At 37.2% G+C, this 19,371-nt stretch overlaps 1 protein-coding gene across 4 annotated transcripts in view; it reads left to right on the top strand.

Moving 5' to 3' along the window:
- LOC149570946 (uncharacterized) overlaps positions 1–19,371 on the top strand; it is a 93,734-nt gene that overhangs the window by 18,003 nt on the left and 56,360 nt on the right. For 3 of the 4 annotated variants that reach the window (XM_089812499.1, XM_089812501.1, XM_089812502.1), the window contains exons 2-6: positions 13,705–13,749; positions 14,068–14,209; positions 14,493–14,562; positions 14,725–14,773; positions 15,378–15,475. In XM_089812499.1, coding sequence (XP_089668625.1) covers positions 13,705–13,749; positions 14,068–14,209; positions 14,493–14,562; positions 14,725–14,773; positions 15,378–15,475 — 404 coding nt within the window. The remainder of the gene's footprint in view (positions 1–13,704; positions 13,750–14,067; positions 14,210–14,492; positions 14,563–14,724; positions 14,774–15,377; positions 15,476–19,371) is intronic. The other variant, XM_089812500.1, reaches the window with a different exon arrangement.

The following is a 19,371-nucleotide window of genomic DNA, read 5'->3' as shown; positions in this document are numbered from 1 at the left end:
AAGTACAAAATTCACAATCTTATCCTGCCAAGTTGAAATCAACTTTGAACTTATTCGGCCTAAGGATAGAACTGATAGCTCTGGAAAATCAAGTTGAAACCGGGTGAAAAATACATCTAACCTTCTCCACTGGCCCTAAAGGCGATTAAAAAAGGGGGTTCCCAAGAATTTGGGGCGATGTGTGAAAACCTCACAACAGGAACCTAAATACATTTTTCTACACCTTGAATAAGAACTCCATTCTATTCCTAAGAAATAATCCTATCTATCATTGTTGAAAGTGTCAAGACTATGATAGAGTACAGTCAACATTTGTCTTTCATTTCCAATCACACCATAATGTTAATTAAGGGCTATCAATGAACTTATAAAGTGACCTGCTGAAGTAGCCTATGTCCGTGACAACCACAGTCATGTTTTGCCACATGTTGTTTGGAATTTACTTTGTTCCATAATCATTTTTGAAGTTGTAATATGTGCTCATACAAAGAAGAATGATATATGTGAAAGCTAAGAAAGTAATGTCTTCTAAGACTGAACTATTCATAAGTATTTTAGGTTCTATAGGTTGACAAATTCTTTCCTTTGGAAATGAATCCTCTATGCATGGACAAAGGAATCCTGGGTGGTGTCCTCTTCAACAATTATGGGATACTAATAACAAATTAGAAGGATACAATGGAGCTCGCGAGCCAAAGTTTAGGGCCCATGGGTTATATGGAGGAAGAGCTTGAAAACAAGTCTGAACTCAACAACTTGAGGGATTAGGATGATAAAGTTCAAATTATTGTTGTGTGCAATGATTTAGAACACCAAAGAGAATTCTCGATCAAGATTTTCGATTTCCACCAATACATCTGCGTCTGATATTCAATATAACAAAACCGACTATCACATGCCAATGATCTATGCAGATATTATATAAAATGCACACGAAAGGTACTAAGAGAATCGACATCAATAATGGACGAAACAATAAAGATTTAAGGTGTGATGTCAAGTGTGATACGCTTAAGAGATGTCCTTAGAAGGCATGAGAAACCAACTGCATCATAGAAAGAGCCGAGGGCAAGAAATAATGAATCTATACAAAGCCATCCTGACAATTTGTGTAATGGTGGCACAAAAATATCGATGAAGCACCATTGGAATCCCATAGATGTAAAAGCCATTAAATGACATGTAAAGGAAAGAATATTTAATAAGATACATAGTAAAAAATCGATGAATTCTCAGTCATGTAGAGATAACTAATACATCCGGATGGAGTCTAGCAGTAGTTTTGGAGACCCGATAAGATGAATAAATGAATAAGAAATTTAAGGCATCAAGAGTATGAGTCACAGGATGATGTGTGCATAGAAACAACACACAGCATTTGAAAATCGTTTTGAGAAGAAAGACCTGTTGAATCTGGGAAATCTCGATAAAGCACAAACAAAGTGAGTCGAATTTGAAGATGACACATTAAAATCAAACATATGTGATTAGAAACAAGAAAGAGGGGGTATGGTTAATATATTTCTAGTGAAGAGCCAAAGGATCATTGCCATTGAAAGCATAAGGGCTCTATCATATACACACAAAGGGTAAAAATCACAAACATATTGTTTAGTTCGCCTATCATTTAAATTAATTCAATATGGTCCAATAATGATAAATAAAAATAGGGATTAATAATAAAGATAGGGATTTGTTAATCAAAGGAGGTGTATTTTATTTTTCAAGAGGAATGACTTTTGGAGTGAAAAGTCATATTTCATTCTTATTAAAATATGAATAGTAGCCAGGGGGCAAAGAAGAACAAGAACAAGATATATTCGAAAGACACATTAGGCTATAAGAAATATTTTATATTCATTTGTGTGGAGGGATAAGGAATTTAAAATATGGCTTTGTAATATAAAATTCCAAATTATATTTTATTGATTTATAAAAGTCTTTTGTTTGTATTTGAGACATGGAGAATTAAAATCCAGTTGATCCGTCCTTTATAATCATTTAAAAAAATTCTGTAAGCAATTTTGCTCTGATAAGTGGACTAAGCCATCTATGGTATTTTAAACTCGATCATTGCAGATATTGTGAAATATTTAATTGTTTCCAAATTTGTGTCCAGTTTGTCTCCCAAACCTTAGGAGTTAAAGTGCAATCTGGACTACTTTAGAATTGCGTATATGTATTTGATCTACCACATCTTGATTATTAAATTGTTTATAGTTTGTGCGTAGAACATGATAAAGTTGTACATTATAATATTCAATGTAGTTGACTCTATTGCCCAAATAAGCTAAAGCACTGCTCTTTTATCATTGAAGTATTGGATTTATATTTGAAGTCAGAAAATCTATAACTTCCTTCTTACAATTCTCAAATCCATTATTAAAAACTTTATACAAAACATTCATTTCAAACTATCACATAACTCCATATTAATCGAGTTCAAAGACCTTGCCAGCTGGAGAACTCCAGAGCTTAAATTCATTATAGAAAAGCCTTGAACCAGGTAGTCAACGTTTGAGGTGAAGGTTTACCCGCCTAGGTGTATCAGAGAAGTGACAGACTCTTGGATTTCCAATCTGTGGTTTTGGGAAATATCAGGTTCATCAATATCAAATCGGGAATCATGAGACTACTCCCATCTCTGACTTTGAATTATTGGCTGGGCAGGGTTTTGGGCGACCCTCTCAACAAACCCAACCACAAAATCCCTGTTGGGAAGCATTGTAGCCAAGGTCTCTACAATCTTCCCCACCAATTACCATATAGCACAAAATCCCCAAATGAGAGTACCCTCAGATACTTTTTATGAATCCTCTCGCAAATCCAAGCTCTCAAGCAAATACTCCATGAACGACTTAGTATAGGAGAAATTACATGTGGAAGCATCAACTTGCTCCCCGCAATCCACAACTGGTCCATCTAAAAACGTGACATTGCTAACTATCCAATGCTACCAACTGTATGAAAAGAAGAAATAGATTCGCTTCCAACAGAAGGAAGCAAATTACCATGAGAGCCTGTCTCCATTGATGCTATCACCTCCTCTATACCTGCTACACCCATATCCTGGACAAAGGCGTCTGCCACATCATCACGTCCCTCATCCCCAAGCATGGAAGCAAACTTACCACTAACCACCATAATATGCAATTGGATTGGATCTGAAGCTGTTGTGGACTGAACATGCTCCTACTCCACAGTCACTTCATCCAGATGTGATTGTAACTCCTAGAGAGAAAATTGAGTACAATGAGGAGAGTCCATAGTCACCTCAAACTCATGGGTGAGCTTAACCACCTCCTCCTCTTTCCCTAAAAATGTCTCATAACGGGTGCTACCTCACTGTAGAGGGTAATCCTTGTCAACAACTAACTGTGAATAATTATGCTTCAAGATTATGATAGCCTCTCGAAGTTCATGAACTTCTGCCAGGGAAAGACTACTATCACCATGCTCATCCGAGATTGGAGCACCTAAACCAGACACAACTAGCATCTAACGAATAGCATCATAATGCTCTAGAGCTGAAGTGATGACACTATCCCGCATCTTCAACTGACTAGTCACATGATGCCTCTATAATCCCTGATTCCTTTGCAAGAACACTACCTCATTATCTACATTGTGATAGGAAATTGAATTAGTATTGCTCACCACATGTGTTATCGTCCTCGCACACCTCTGCAATCGAGATATAACTACTTGGTATCTCAACCAACACATCCTTTGGGGAAGTGGAAGGCCACACTGTATTGAACTCCTCGTATGACTATGCTTCCCCCTCAACAAAAAGTCCCTGTAAATCCTGATTGTAGGACCCATCCAAAACCTCCTCGAAGTCATCACCAAATAACTGGCAAGGGATATCATACCAAGTGCAACTCATAGCATCATCAAACGAATCATCAGATGTGTCTATACTCACTGTATCCACATCTCCAAATAGATGCTCAACTGGCATCACTTGACTCTGCACGCATGACTCAATGTTAGGTTGTGAACCAATAATGCTAGAGCATGATCCAATATCAACTAGCTCCGCTGTAACACCCAGATCACCAACATCACAATTGGGTGATTCCATACATGCATTGGTCCCACCCGAGGAAGCAATAGCCTCCTGCACTAGAGCAACACCACGGCAACTGACATATAATTCTCCAATAACAAGCTCCTTCTCAAGAGAGTCTGAACAATCAGTAGTAACTACTGCCCCAATAGCACCTACACTATCCACATCAACAACTTTGGAATCCTCAACCCACTAACGCTCAGTGCTGCTGTCCACCAATGGCACTGACACATCCACATGTCTTTGTGTTGAAGGTCCATCATCAGAACTATGGATAGGACTAGTGGGTGTCGTACTTAACATAGGTAAATCTGTCTCTTGAATGCCAACCGAAGAGAACTCAAGCCTTCTTCCTTGCATCCTTAGTGCCAGTCTCCTAAAAGAGGAAACCATATACCTCTCTGCCCTATCAACCATCTTTGGATTCGACAGTCTTGCAGCCAATCTCTGCTGATGCAACTTGAGCCTCTCCATACTCTCCCTCAAAAAAATTAATTTCTCACTATTTTCTACACTATGCCGGCTCCCAAAACTACTAGCTCTCTTGTGTTTGTCGATAACTGGAAAATGCAAGAACGCTGGTCACTCCTAATACAACAACAAATCTAAAATAATAATAGAGTTCTTACCCCACAGGATGGCAGGAAACCACTTTGATACCACTGTAATAACCCTCAGCTAGCTATATCTTGAACCACTCCATTCTCACCAATTTTTCACACCAATCAGATGGTTTGGCATTTTGTCAAAACATATTGCAAACAAATTCTCCTTCCAAACATGCAACAAATCAAATATGATTTGAACTATTGCAAACAAATTCTGCATCCAAATTTGCTAACAAACCAAATATAATTCGAACTTGGAACTTCAGAATTGAACAGTTTATTAGTTTGCAATCAAAATTCAGAATCAAGTCCAGCTAGACATGCAATGAAATTTCATTAAGCAATTTGCACTTATTACTTAATTCTTGAGATCCTAATTCACAATTACTACTATTTGTTAAGAGACCCTGCTGCAACAGTAAGAAGGAATATAAAATGAATGTTGTAACTTGTTTTGCTTGATGGAATATTTTCAAACTTGTCCAGGCACCACATGCAGCTCCAAACTGCATGAATTACACAACAGTCTCATTCAAACCCAAATACCGGGCTCCCCAATGTGATTGCAGCCCTCTTACATACCTCTAAACAAATTGCAGGCCAATGCTAGCAAACACAAAGGCCTCTATGAAGTTCACAGGCCTGAATATTAAAACACGGGGCCTGATATTAATATGGGCCTGAAAGAAGTTCACAGGCGTCTACTAAGTAACACAAGCCACTTATAATTTGAATGCTGTCCCTCCAAATGTGTTGTAAGACAAATACTAAGCAGCCGCAGGTAGGATAGTGCCCAAACGCTGCCACAATGGAATCACAACCCTTCAATGTTGCACAATAATTACGTCCAGCAAATTGTAGATATGTGCAGTCACAATAGACACGGATAATCATCCACCAGCCAGTCAATTCTCTTAGAATTCAACCACTTCTTAGTCACAGAAGATACAATAAAGATGTGTGGGCAAATTGCTATACAACAACAACACTTTGCAATGCAATCTTAGAACAATTTTCAGAAATAAGACCCTTATACTTCAGCAAAGGCTCAGAAATTATCAACTTCATAAATGTCACTAAGACAACAAAAGTGAATAAGATAATTAGATACTCAGATTGTTTTCTCATCAAATGGGTTCATATTTATAATCTCCAAATGACACAAGTTTCCCAAACGAACTCTACTTAAGATGCTTCCTCCACACAAAATTAAAATATAATAAAGTGCCATTATAATATAATTTATTAATTGTTTTTGGGTTTGAAAAATGACTTTTTCCACCATAACATAATATTCTGACACACAAGGCCATTGTTTCTTGTGCCCACGATTTAAAACTTTTCAACCCAGTTCCAACAAGCTATGATACTTAGGTGATCAACATACAATACCAACAAAAATAACAAGCTTAGCATATTTAGATGAATAATATTAATAATTCACACATCTTGCGAAAACAATTGAAAAAGCATCAAAATCAAATTTTGACAACACCAGAGTGATCTTGCTGAAGAAAGACGACAAATGAACTTGACGGGGTGACTTACTATAAATAGACTCTCCCTCCAAGGTTGATGTGAGTTTTTGTACCAATACATAACATATTAGCAATTGAATATCTGATACGGAGTATCAAACACACAATTCCTCTCTTGAAAAGTTAATGCTCATGGGATATAAGAATAACTCCAATGTTCCTTACACTTGTGGATACTAGCTCAGTTTATCAATGTGATTTGCTAGTAATCACATAGGTCGCCTTATGCTAATTGTTGAGGATGACTTAGACTTTGGTGGGATGATGGAGATGGTGGTTCGGTGTGAATGCTAGATGTTGTTGGTAGGGAAATTGATGGTGGTGGAGGGTGAATGGTTCTTATGACTGGTATCTATCTAACTCTCTTTTTCAGAATTTTAGTCCTAAACTACTTGCCATTCTACTCCTACTCCTATGGATGGAAGATTAGCAAATGGACTGGGATTGAATCTAATGAAAGTTAACCTGTGGCTCCACCAATATAGATGCAATGATTCAAAGGAAAATAAACTAGTTTACTACACAAGGCTTCCCATCAAGCCTCTAGGATGCTAATGGTCTAGTATTGATCCCTATCAAACATCTACTAATGCTACCATGCAACTATTCATCTACTTTACTCTTACTTAACAATTTGAAATGCAACCAACTTCAACAACTTGAAAAGAAATTTTACTCTAACTATTTGGAAGTAGAAACCATGCAATAATACCAAAGGCTCTTAATCACCATGCAAGTCACAACAATGAGAAAGAAATAGCGAATTTTGGCATTATCTTTGCAACAATTTTCTCCGACCATTACAAATGAGAGCGAATGGCCTTATATAGAGGCCAAAATGTACAATCAACGGTAGAGATAAAGAGGCAAAACTGACGATTCAGATTGAATCCTAGGAGCCCTAATTAGGGTTGCCACCCCATCAACCAATGCGAAGATGCCACCTCATCAATGGACCAATGAAAAAAGTGAAAAGTAGCAACCAATGAGAAGGCACCAAAATGGTGGCCAATAAAAAATAGACACTTGTCCTATCCTAGAAGAAAGGGTAATTGCCACTTGGGCTTACATCAAATGATCTTCTAATATAACTCTCCCTTTTTCTTTCATTCTTTTAGCTAAGGCAATGAACCTAGCTTGCCTTTCTTCCATGTGAGGACAAGGTGTATGCTTTATCTTGAGCTCAGCCGATCTCATCACGTTGCTTGCTGCTTGTAGTGTCTTCTCACGATCCTTCTCATACTCTTTTGCAAATCCAATAAAAGCATTGAGGGAGGAAAGGGTGTTCGAATGTTTCTTCCTGATAGCAACCTTTCCTAACTCATCCAATCTTGATCCAAGCCTTGTCTCATTGATATCCTCTTCTCTGATGTCTTCAAAATCAATTGCCACCCTAACGTCGCCCATCATGGTTGAAATGGAAGTGTCGATGCTTGGGTTGTGCTGTGCAACTGCCTTCTGTATCTCCTCATATCCTCTTCTCTGATGTCTTCAAAATCAAGTGCCACCCCAACGTCGCCCATCATGGTTGAAATGGAAGTGTCGATGCTTGGGTTGTGTTGTGCAACTGCCTTTTGTATCGCCTCAAATGTTCTCAATCTAGTAGTCAAGGCGACAAACCAAGACTCAACCATACTCAATCCTCTTTCATCAACCAACTTGGCCCTTTCCAAATATGCCTCCGGTAGCCCAATGAACGCCTGTAACCTGGGAATAGCTAAATCTTTGATTGGAAGGAAATCCTTCCACTCTTCAAGTATTCTGAATTTGTTTCTAACAGTCACCAATGACCGGAATGCCGAGATGAAGGAAGGCAAGAATTTCGCCCATCTTGGCTTGTATCATGAATCTAACCCTTGACTTCATGTAGTTGAGCTAATATTTCTTCTAGGTTGCTCCCGCTGTCTTGAGGAAGGGCTGCCTAGTGCAACTGTTGGATAGGTTGGCAATCTCTCCAATATTTGTTCTCGGCCTCCAACTTTACGATCTTTTCATTTGCCTTCCTCAACGTTTCTTTCATTGAAGCTATACCCTCTTGAATCTCTTCACATTCCATATCATCTGTGCTTCTTCCCAAGTTGTGTTCCACTATCTCATATTCCTGGGCCACAATCTCATCCACTGCCTTGTTGACTGTTGGTATAGCAATCTGAACCTTTTGGTGACCATCACTCACTTCTAATCACCTTTGCCACTGTTTTTGCCATCTATTTTTGGTTCTTGCTATCACCCTTTTCTCTTAATCCTCGGATGTCTTCCACGGTTCGGGCAGTTACTACCTCGCCTCTTGGCATAAGCATTTGCCTTAACCATAGTGGTGTAGTGCATCTCCCCAAATCTGGATTTGGTTCGATTAAAAAAGCATCACCAACGGCCTCAGGTGCCTGACTTATTGCCTTGATATTGATCGGCCCATCTTCTTCTTCACTAGTATCTGCCACATTATTTCCTTGTTGGTTTTCTGAGAGAGGAGAGTGCTCAGTGCTCTGTAACCACTTGATTCTGAATTAGAACTCACCTCTACTATGGCCCCTTTATCACTTGAATTGACCTCTTCGCTTCTAGCCTTAATTATACTTTCTCTTGATGGAGTTGTATGCTCTCTTGGTTGGAGGTTCTGGATGTTCTTTGCTCTTCTCAACCTCCAAAGCCCTTTTCTTGCTTCTAATTGTTTCCTATTGCCGGCTACTTCCTTCACCTTTCTGTCCAACTGATTCCGTTGGACCCTCCTTTGGCTTCATCTTCTCATAAGTAAGGTGTACCCTTTGACTTTGTAGTTTCCTTAACTTTCCATTATACCATGACTCGGTATGCAAATCAACTGTCCTTGTGACTGCCTCCAAGGAAGGATCCTGATGATCATCCCAATCTACTAGATTCAACTCTGTTCCTTCTACTGTAACATAATCTTCCCTTAGCACATCTCTGTCATCTTCCAGTTGATCGGGAATATCAAGTTTGATATCTCTCATCATGTTCATCGACAACCTTGAGAAAGCTAGCTTTCTCACATGAAAGTCATCTTTGGCATTGGCCCAAAAGTCTTCTATAGTCGGAACATGTTTGAATGTATTTCCATGAGATGCATTGATAAGACCTTTAGGATCAAATCCTTGCCTTGCGTTGTACCATCCTAGATGATACCATTCAAATTCCTTCTCCGTAGTTGCAAAAGTGGGATGATTGGGGCAATTATCATTGCCGATTTCGAACAAGAAGGTAATCCCTGTTTTACCTTCGTTTCTCATTATCCTATCATAGTGCTCAAGTTGCTTAGCCAATTCCATCAAAACTACCTTTTCGTGTGGGTATCTTGGAAGCCTCTTGGGACAAACTGTGCTTCTTGCTACTCTAATGTATGTGAATTGCGAAAATTGGATGAACCAACTCACATACTTCTTTATCTTTGCTTCTACTTTCGGTGAAAGTCTCCTAGCAGTTGTCCCTTGTAGTACCCTTACTGTCTTCATAGCAAAGGCATCACAAAATATCTTATAGTCTCTGTTGTTATGCAAATGAAGCTGTGGGTAGTATTCATGCACCAAATATTGCCCTGGCCCATTGCCAACTTCTCCTAAAGCCTTAAGTCTCGAACTTTTATACAATCTAGCAATTAGGTAAAACAGATAGGATCCCATGTAGAATTGCTTTTGGTTTTGTACTATTCTGAGTTGCAACTCTAGATTCTCACTTATGATCCTAGCCCAATCAAATCTTCTTTTTCCTTTTTCAATTTCATTAATAAAGTACATCCAGTTTTCAAATTGCGTACCTTGAGCTAGGCCCATAATTTGATTGAGAAGCACACTAAGATCTCCATATTCTGATTTGAAGTCCACCACTGTAAGCTTTGATGACTTGGTTATGCCCTTCTTTCCCTCGTGTAGCCAATCCTATTTTAGATGTGTGAAATAGGCCTCTCGGTTATCTTGAAATGATTTGGCTACCTGATCCATCATCACCACTGTCATGCTCTTGAACTGGAGAATGTTAAATGCTTCTTCGATCGCTTGTCTGCCAATATTGGCCAACACCCTCTTCCTTTCATCAAAAATGATGGATTTACTAATCAGATCAAACTTGGATGCGCACTCCATAACCAATTTTGGACACGGCAATGTAAGAGGAAAAGCTGCTGCATATACAATTCCGCTTCTGTATATCTTCTTTGCCAAGGGTGATTGTCCTTCTTCTAGTCTATCTTTTACCTGTATGATGTTTACTGTACTGACATTGGTATCGGTTATTCGCCTCATTTTCGAGAAGAAAGTTGTTTTGGGCATCATATCCTCTTTGTCTTTCTTAGTGTTTGTTCCCTTAGGATTCTTGCTTGTATTAACATCTACCATCTTGTCAATCTATGATGGGATGGTGAAGTGGTGGATGATGAATGCGAGAAAGAACCACAGGAGACAATGTCTAGACAAGAACGAAAGAGAGAAATCCGCTTGAGGACCCCTTTCAACTCTAAATGATTTGAAATTACCTTTACCAATAGCCGGATCTTCTTTTTGGAATTTAGAATCAGATTTCGAGAATTTCAAACCCCTTACAAATCTTGAGGCCCCAGCTGGAAAAAATCAGAATTTAGTGCTCTCGGAATTGTTCACCTTTTGCCCCAAAAAATCAAACCTTTGATCACAATCACCTCCAAATAAAATCGCCCAAATTAGGGCAGAAATTGCAGCTCCTTGGCAAAATCAGACTTTGCAAAAAACAACGCCTAGCAATGGAAAGTTTCGGATCTACCCTAGAGAAGCCGCCATGCATGAGAACTTTGCCCTTTAATCATGAAAAATCGCCAATATAGAGTGCAGATCTGCTCCACAAAGAAAATTGCCAAACATAGGAGATCTCTACCATGAAGAAAAAATCACCAAAAAGAATGCCAATTTGCCCTTTCAAAATCGCTTAAAGGAGAAGAAATCTGCTCCAAGTTAAAAAAATTGCCTAAGCACCCAAGAGGAGGAGTGAGGAATGAGGAAATGAGGGGAAATAGTTTCCTCTTATATCCTAGTTGCTCATCCTCCCTAGCTGGCCGACTGGGATCTTGGAAGCAAAAATAAATTAATTAGAACACAAGACATGGTCCCCAATTAAATGCTTAGCGCAAAATTAACTTTGCCAAGATGAAATTTGCTTTTTTAAATTGCCAATTAGACCAAAATTGCAAAAAGAAAGTAAATAATGCCTTGGAGATGTTAAATGTTTTCATTTAATGATGATTTAGCAATTAATATATCATTAAAATTGGATTTTGGCTTGCTGAAAGCCATTTTTCAATATTAAATTACCAATTTCATTAAAGGCTAAATTTTTTTTTCAAGGCAATTTTAATCCATTAAAGCCAATTTTTTTTTTGTTTTGCATTTCAATTCAAATCGATTTTGCTAAGCAATTTTAGTTTTTGACAAAAATAAAATCATTTCTAGAGTCTAAAATCGATTTTGCAATTTGATTTCATCTTCACAAAATTAATTTTCTCACCAAAGGAAAAAATTCAAGATTTTCCAAAAAACTCAAATCTAACAAAATTTTATTTTTTGAAAAAATTACTCAAGTTCATACAATTATATCCAAATTTTCAAAAAAAAAAAAATCGTCTAAGTACAAAATTTACAATTTTATCCTGCCGAGTGTTGCTCTTTGAATTTTGTTCGGCCTAAGGATGAAATTGGTTGTTTTGGAAAATCAAGTTGAAACCGGGTGAAAATAAATCGAACCCTCTCCCCATTGGCCTTGAAGGTGTCCAAGACTTAGAATTCTAAAAAATCAAATCAAAATCTTTTTTGGGCAACCCAAAAAATTTGCCAAGGCGATTAAAAAAGGGGAGTCTGCAATGTTTTGGGACGATGGTGTGAAAACCTCACAACAATACTCAGATTGTTTTCTCATCAAATGGGCTCATATTTATAATCTCCAAATGACACAAGTTTCCCAAATGAACTCTACTTAAGATGCTTCCTCCACACAAAATTAAAATATAATAAAGTGTCATTATAATATAATTTATTAATTGTTTTTAGGTCTGAAAAATGACCTTTTCCACCATAACATAATATTTTGACACACAAGGCCATTGTTTCTTGTGCCCATGATTTAAAACTTTTCAACCCGGTTCCAATGAGCTATGCTACTTAGGTGATCAACATACAATACTAACAAAAAATAACAAGCTTAGTATATTTAGATGAATAATATTAATAATTCACCCATCTTGGGAAAACAACTGAAGAAGCATCGAAATCAAAATTTGACAACACCAGAGTGGTCTTGATGAAGAAAGACGACGAATGAACCTGATGGGGTGACTTACTATAAATAGACTCTCCCTCCAAGGTTTTCCGGGCCCAAACCAAAAGTTTGAAATAAAAATTGAGAGCATCACTCAATTCCTCTAACTCAACTGAGTTCATCGAAACCAATAGTTTGACTCACTATAAATAGTAAGTCCCTCAAATGGAGCCAAAACACACCATAGGCTGCTGGATTGTCTATAACCCCACAACTAAGACCCTCAAATCCCACTATCAGCTCACGAGGGTCAATATGAAGTGATGTGTGAGAGAAAGCTAGAATGTGAAAATGAATGTGTAGAGATGACAAGGAGAGAATATTAATACCATGTTTTGGAATACTGAATTTCCATAAAACTATGGCTTAGTGCTAGCCAGTGGTGCAACTTCCTAGGTATCTATTCTTGGTTTGTTTGCTAGTAGCTAGAGTAAGGTATTTTTTCGTTATCTTGTTCGAAATTTTGAATACTTTGATAGATTTAGTAATGAATATATATATATATATATATATATATATATATATATATATATATATATATATATATATATATATATATATATAGTCAAATCTCTTGAGGTACAAATGAGACCGTTAATGCCTAGTCATGTTAGTTCTGTTTTTTAACACTTGCTATGCTTGGACAAGGATGTCATTAAACTCCTCTTTTTGTTCTCACACCAGAGCTTTGTCGTTGATATATTAGCTGGCCATATTTGCCTTGTCTTATGAGCTACTAGATATTATAAAAATGTTTTGATCTATTATAAAGCTTTTGACAATTTTCAAAAAAATGTGGAGGGGGTCCTGCGGTTTGTCATCTGAATTTTCCCTATTCTTCAACTTTTGAAGGTTGAGATGTAAGGCTACCTGTGGTGCTGCAAAAAGGATTTTTGTACATGGATTTACGATTTTACATATGTTCTTGGAAGATTTAATGGTAGGTTTGTGCAAAAGAATAATTTGTTACCATATACTAATATGTAGCAGACATTGAATATGGTGCACAATCAAGTATCTTAGCTCCCCTTTTTTGGATCAGAAAAGGAATCCTGTGCTGCCCCAATCTTGATGTACATCATTCATGTAGTATAACTCTTAGATAACAAAAAAAAATGCATTTTATTTCTAACACGGAACTGATTCATTACTACAAACTGTTGATCTTATGTCTCTGTTAACTTTTTAGGGTGAAAGTGATGTGCCTTTGGGATCAGTTGCTAGTACCCTGCAGGTATTTTTTGACTATAAGTTATTTTGAACAACTTGCTTATCTCAATTGAAGCTATTCTTTTGGTCTTCTGTTTCATGAGGAATTTCATGCGTTTTTTTTGCAAGTAAAGAGTTTCCTTTGGAGTGTACCACAATCAATACCTTTTCTTATGTATGTGAAATCAGCCTTCAGAATATTCTTAATTTTTTATGTTCATACATAAATATCTATATAATGGACTTTCTGATATTCTTCTGGTTTTCATTAAGTATTGCATGTGGATGTCCTTTTTCTTATTATTTTTGTGGTAGATTTACTTATAATCTACGTGATTGCCAGACACATGCAAGAGACATAGCTCATTTCATCAAATATGAGGTTGGAGTTCCTCCTATATTGGTTGGACATTCATTTGGAGGCCTGATTGTACAGTATTATCTATCATATATCAATATTAACACGTCTTCCACGGAGGTTGGAGGTCAGTTTAGATTGGGGAAGTAACAATATGCTAAGGTTCTCATTTAAGTAATGTTGATGTAGGATTTCACAGTGCTACTTGGTTGTCACTTTTTATGGTCATATATCTGGTAATGTAGTTGCTAATAATATATTAATATTAACAGGTATATTGTATTGAATAGCAGATTTTTTAGAACTCTCTTCACCGAGTTATATCTCCTGGTTCACATTTGTGTTCTCAGGAATTATTTTTCTTCTTATTCCTCATTTATAAAGACAATGTAATGTCACTTGATATGCAGGCTTGGAAGAACCATATCCAACACTTGCAGCAGCTGTTCTTGTTTGTTCGGTACCTCCAACTGGCAATAGGTGAAAACTTTCATTACTGTTTTGTTAGCTTTTATTGTCCAATGCAAATACAATTACACATTTTGCTATGATCACCTCTATTTGTAATTGATGATCTTTCTTTTACTCTTTTCTTGCCTAATTTTTATGTTAATATTGTCATTTGTTTCATTAATAGTTTAGTGGGTTGGTGTGGCGTTATCTTTTGTCAAAACCTTTGGCTGCTTTTAAGGTGAGTTTAAGAGTTACACAGAATGTATGGAGACCTTTTAGTCCATGGATATCTTTCTATTAACAAATATAATTTCTTAAAACATTAAGTTTTAGTTCACACTTAGTTTCTTTAACACGATCCATTTGTTTTTGTGCTCATTAATAAGTGCACATATTCTGTACAACTTGAGGTCTTAGATCCTCCCACGTTCAACGTAATCAGTAATCAACAACTAGACATCTACTGTCAAGTTATGGTTGCTTCAGTTTTTGTATAATTTAAATATTTCAATTATTGGACACATATTTAAGCTCTGCAAAAATTTCATCTTCTGTTGGGTTTTAGTTATTTCAGATTTTGTATATAGTTAAGTATTTTGAAATTCAGGACTAAAATGATGTAGAAATTCATCTGTAGGTCACATTAAGCTTAGCAGCTGAGTAATTTGCTAATTTAAATATTTCAAATTTCACACCCAATTATGTAGAAATTTGGTCTTGCAGATCATGCAATCAACAATCAAAAGTCTTCTGTTAGGTTGTAATTGGTTCAGATTTTGTGTATATAAAGTATCCTGAAATTCAGAACCAAGCTTAAATTGTGCACTAATTTCATTTCGCAGGTCACACTTAGCTTAGCAGCTAGAGCATTTACTACTTCTTTGTCATTATGTCGAGAGACATTCTTCTCCCAAGACATTCCAGATCTGCAAGTTGAGAGGTAAAGTATTATTTCAATGTTATTTTAGACAGCTAATATAAACTTTAATGGGCTTCTATATCTTTGAAGAAAACTAACTATTTAAGTTCTCTCAGCCATATTTAAATTGATTCTTTAGTCATAGAATATGTGTATGTATGTAATGATCAGATATTTCCATAGGTAACCTTTTATATATATCTAGTATCAATTGTGTTCTATTCTCTTTTGTTTCCAATATTTTAGTGTAACGCCTAGATTCCTCTTTAGGGATATTTCCATAAGTGAATTTTGATATATATCATCAACTGTGTTTACTTGTCTTTGGTTTCCAATATTTGAGGTTAACGCCTAGATCCTTCTTTAGGAATTTGGATCTTTTGATGGGTTTATAGCTTTATATACATACATACTAATGGCAGTGCTAAGATTTGTTTTTTGATATGGAATGTCACAATTATTATGATAATAGATAATTGTCTATTATTAGTTAATGGTAATCTATTGTAAATATCTAGTTAGCTTTAAGTTACCTTTCGTTTTTTTAGCTTTCTCTGTTAAAATAGAATGTTTCTATTCTTTATTATTGTTTCCTAAGGAAACATCGTTTTATTCTTTTGTATATAACGACCTTTTAGTCTCTGTTAATAACAAGCAAGTATTTTACCAATTATTTCCGTAATATGGTATTAGGGCATGGTTAAATTTTTTCGAAAATAATAATTTCTTAATTGAAATTCAAAGATCATTATTTTTGAAATAATTTTTCCTCACAGACCTTGCTTCACAATTCCATAAAATTTTTGGCTAAGGTTTTTTTTGAAGAAAAAAAAGTCTGCAAATCGCGAGCTAGGGTTTGAGGATTAAAAAAAATCACGATTTGAAGAGATTGCTTGGTGAAATCGTGATTAACCACACATGTCAGTAAAGGGCGATTTCTCCTCTGCTGGTGTCCGAAAGCTGCAACTTTTACCAACAAAAATGGTAATTTTTGAGGCATTTTTTCTGCAGACGGCTTTTGTGACCTCAGACTTGCATTTTCTGTCATTTGTGCAGTTAAATCTCTACGCCTTCAGCCCTCTTTAGTTTCGTCTCAGCCTCCAGTCAAACCTTGAAACAGAAATCAGCAAGTTCTGTCTCAAATCTGCCATTTTTCTGCAAATCCGAGCTTTCATGGCTGCCATTTACGTTTTTTTTCGAAACCCTAATTTTTGACCTTGAAAAAATATTTTGATTTCAAATTCTTTGTGGGTTTTTCGAGAGCTCAACTAGGTTGTCGTCATATATTTATAGATGCCTCGATTTTTGTGCCTCGAATTTTGAGCCAGTGGATCTAGAAAACAACATATTCCTTCTGGGTTTTTCGAGCTCTCTTTTGGGCCACTCTTCAATTTTTTTGGGTCTTCCATTTTTCTTGAAGAACATTCCTTCATAGATTTTCATTGAAAAACGTGCGATGGCATCTCTGAGAAACATTCTGCTCGAGCACAACTCTAAATTCAATGGTCGAAATTATGGCACTTGGAAGCAGCGGATCATCGCAATATTTGAATATTGGAACATCGATCAACTTGTTCTGGGTGTTATGAAGCATCCGACTGCTTCTGGCTTTGATCAGGATACATGAGATCTGAATAATCGGGAGGTAGTGATGCTTCTCAAATTATGTGTGGCTGATGATCAGCTTTCTTAGATTCCATCCGGCAAGATAGCGGCCAAGATCTGGACACATCTTAAAGGTCTTCATGAGACTTCTAACAAAAGCAAAGCTTCTTTCTAAAAAACACTTGATTTTCTATTGTCATGGATGAGCACATCTCGCTCTAGGCACACTTGAATCAGATTTAAGAAATCTGGACACATCTTAAAGGTCTTCATGAGACTTCTAACAAAAGCAAAGCTTTTTTCTAAAAAACACTTGATTTTCTATTGTCATGGATGAGCACATCTCGCTCTAGGCACACTTGAATCAGATTTAAGAAATCTGTGATTAGTTACTTGTCATCGGTCACAAGATAGAGGAAGAGGATATTGTGGTTATCACTCTTCGGAGTTTACCAAAGTCCTATGAGCATTTTATTGAGACTCTCAACATCACATCTTCTGGTGTTGATTTGAAGTTCATTGATCTCTACACACTGCTACTTCAGCAAGATCGGTGGAAACAACAGTTCGGTAGCAGCTCTAGCTCCACCTCCATAGAGTAAGCCTTTTCTGCGAAATCTTTTCAGAAGGATAAAGGCGAGTTTTAACAGCCATCTCAAGAGAAGTCATTTGCTCCACCATTAGATGGTTCCTGAAAGAACATTCAATGCAACTATTGCCACAAGTTTGAACATATGAAGGTTGAATGTCAGAAACGCTTAGCTGCACACTCTAAACAATTGGGTTCGCAGCCCAAAGCGAACAGTGTAGACCACACTGAGCAAACGGAGTTTGTCTTTTACACCTTGATGGCTAAAAGACTTACAATTCATGTGAAGTTGTCTGCATGGTACATTGATTCAGGTGCCTCTCATCACTTCACTCACCGCAGAGACTAGTTTATTGACTACCAGCGTTATTTAGACTGTTATTTTTGGTGGCGGAGAAGAGTACATGGTTGTTAGCAAAGGTAATATTCAGAGTCAGACTGCTGGGAGGAATCTCATATTCCTTGATGTGTACTGTGTTCTAGGGTTGGAACTAAATCTACTTTCACTCAGTTAGTTGCTGCGACATTCTCCACACTTGGATGTCACCTTTAGTTCACATTAGTGCACTATCACTGATTGGTCTGACTCAGTCTATTGTTACAGTGGGTCTTGAGGATCATGGTCTTTTCAGACTTACTAATTTTGGTGATTCTTAGGACTCAGCTATGGTTGCTTGGCGGTCTTCTGTCAACACACTTTGGTATCAGTCATATGGGCACTTAAATGTGCATTATCTCTCACAGCTTGCCTGGGATGAGCTTGCTCTTGGATTGCCAGAGATTCAGACTCAACAGCTTGGAGTTTGTGATGCATGCTAGGCTGGGAAGCAACATCACACACTTTTCTCCAGTGGAGATTCATGGCGAGCTTCTCAGGTACTTCAGCTTGTTCATGCCGATATCTGTGGCCCTATGGCCACTCTTTCTATTCTTGGGTCTAGGCATTTTCTATTGTTTGTTGATGATTTTAGTAGAAAAATGTGGGTGTATTTCCTTAAAAAGAAATCAAATGCATTTCTTGTATTTCAGGAGTTTAAAACTTTAGTTGAAAAAGAGTCTGGGAAATCTATTACTACTCTTAGATTAGACAATAGGGGAGAATTTTGTTATAATGTTTTCTCTAGCTTCTTGGATACATATGGCATCAAATGCTAGTTAACAACACCCCACATGCTACAACAGAAGTGTAGTTGAACATTGGAACTGGAAAATCACTGAGATGGCTTGATCCATGCTCGCACACAGACATGTTCCGAAGAAGTTTTGGGCAGAAGTAGTTAACATTGCAGTTTATCTGTTGAACCGATCACCCACAGTGGCAGTCAAAGGTAAAACTTTGAAAGAGGCTTGGTCAGGTCACAAGCCCAGAATTAGTCAACTGAAGGTTTTTGGCTCCCTTGCTTTTGTTTGGATCCTTGATGCATTATGCACCAAGTTGGATGCCAAGAGTCAAAAACTCATGCTTGCTGGATCCAACAATCTTCACAAAGCCTACCACCTAATCAATGTTGAGACATCCCATCTTATCTACAGCCGTGATGTAGTCTTTGATGAGCAATGAGGACCTTTGATGCCTGTTTCTCCTATTTTTGATCCAGCAGACCAGCCTATGAAGGCTCATGATTTGAGAGTTTGACTTCCATTAGGTCCACCTGATGGGAGGGCTCTAGTAGCTCCTGTAGCTCTAGTTATACCAGTGATCCCTTTACAGACACTTCTAGCT

The sequence above is a fragment of the Cupressus sempervirens genome, chromosome 2 (assembly GCF_028749045.1).
Source record: "Cupressus sempervirens isolate cs-2001-9-10 chromosome 2, ASM2874904v1, whole genome shotgun sequence".
Lineage (NCBI taxonomy): Eukaryota > Viridiplantae > Streptophyta > Pinopsida > Cupressales > Cupressaceae > Cupressus > Cupressus sempervirens.
The sequence above is the reverse complement of the archived record's forward strand: the minus strand, read 5'-3'. Positions and strand labels throughout refer to the sequence as shown.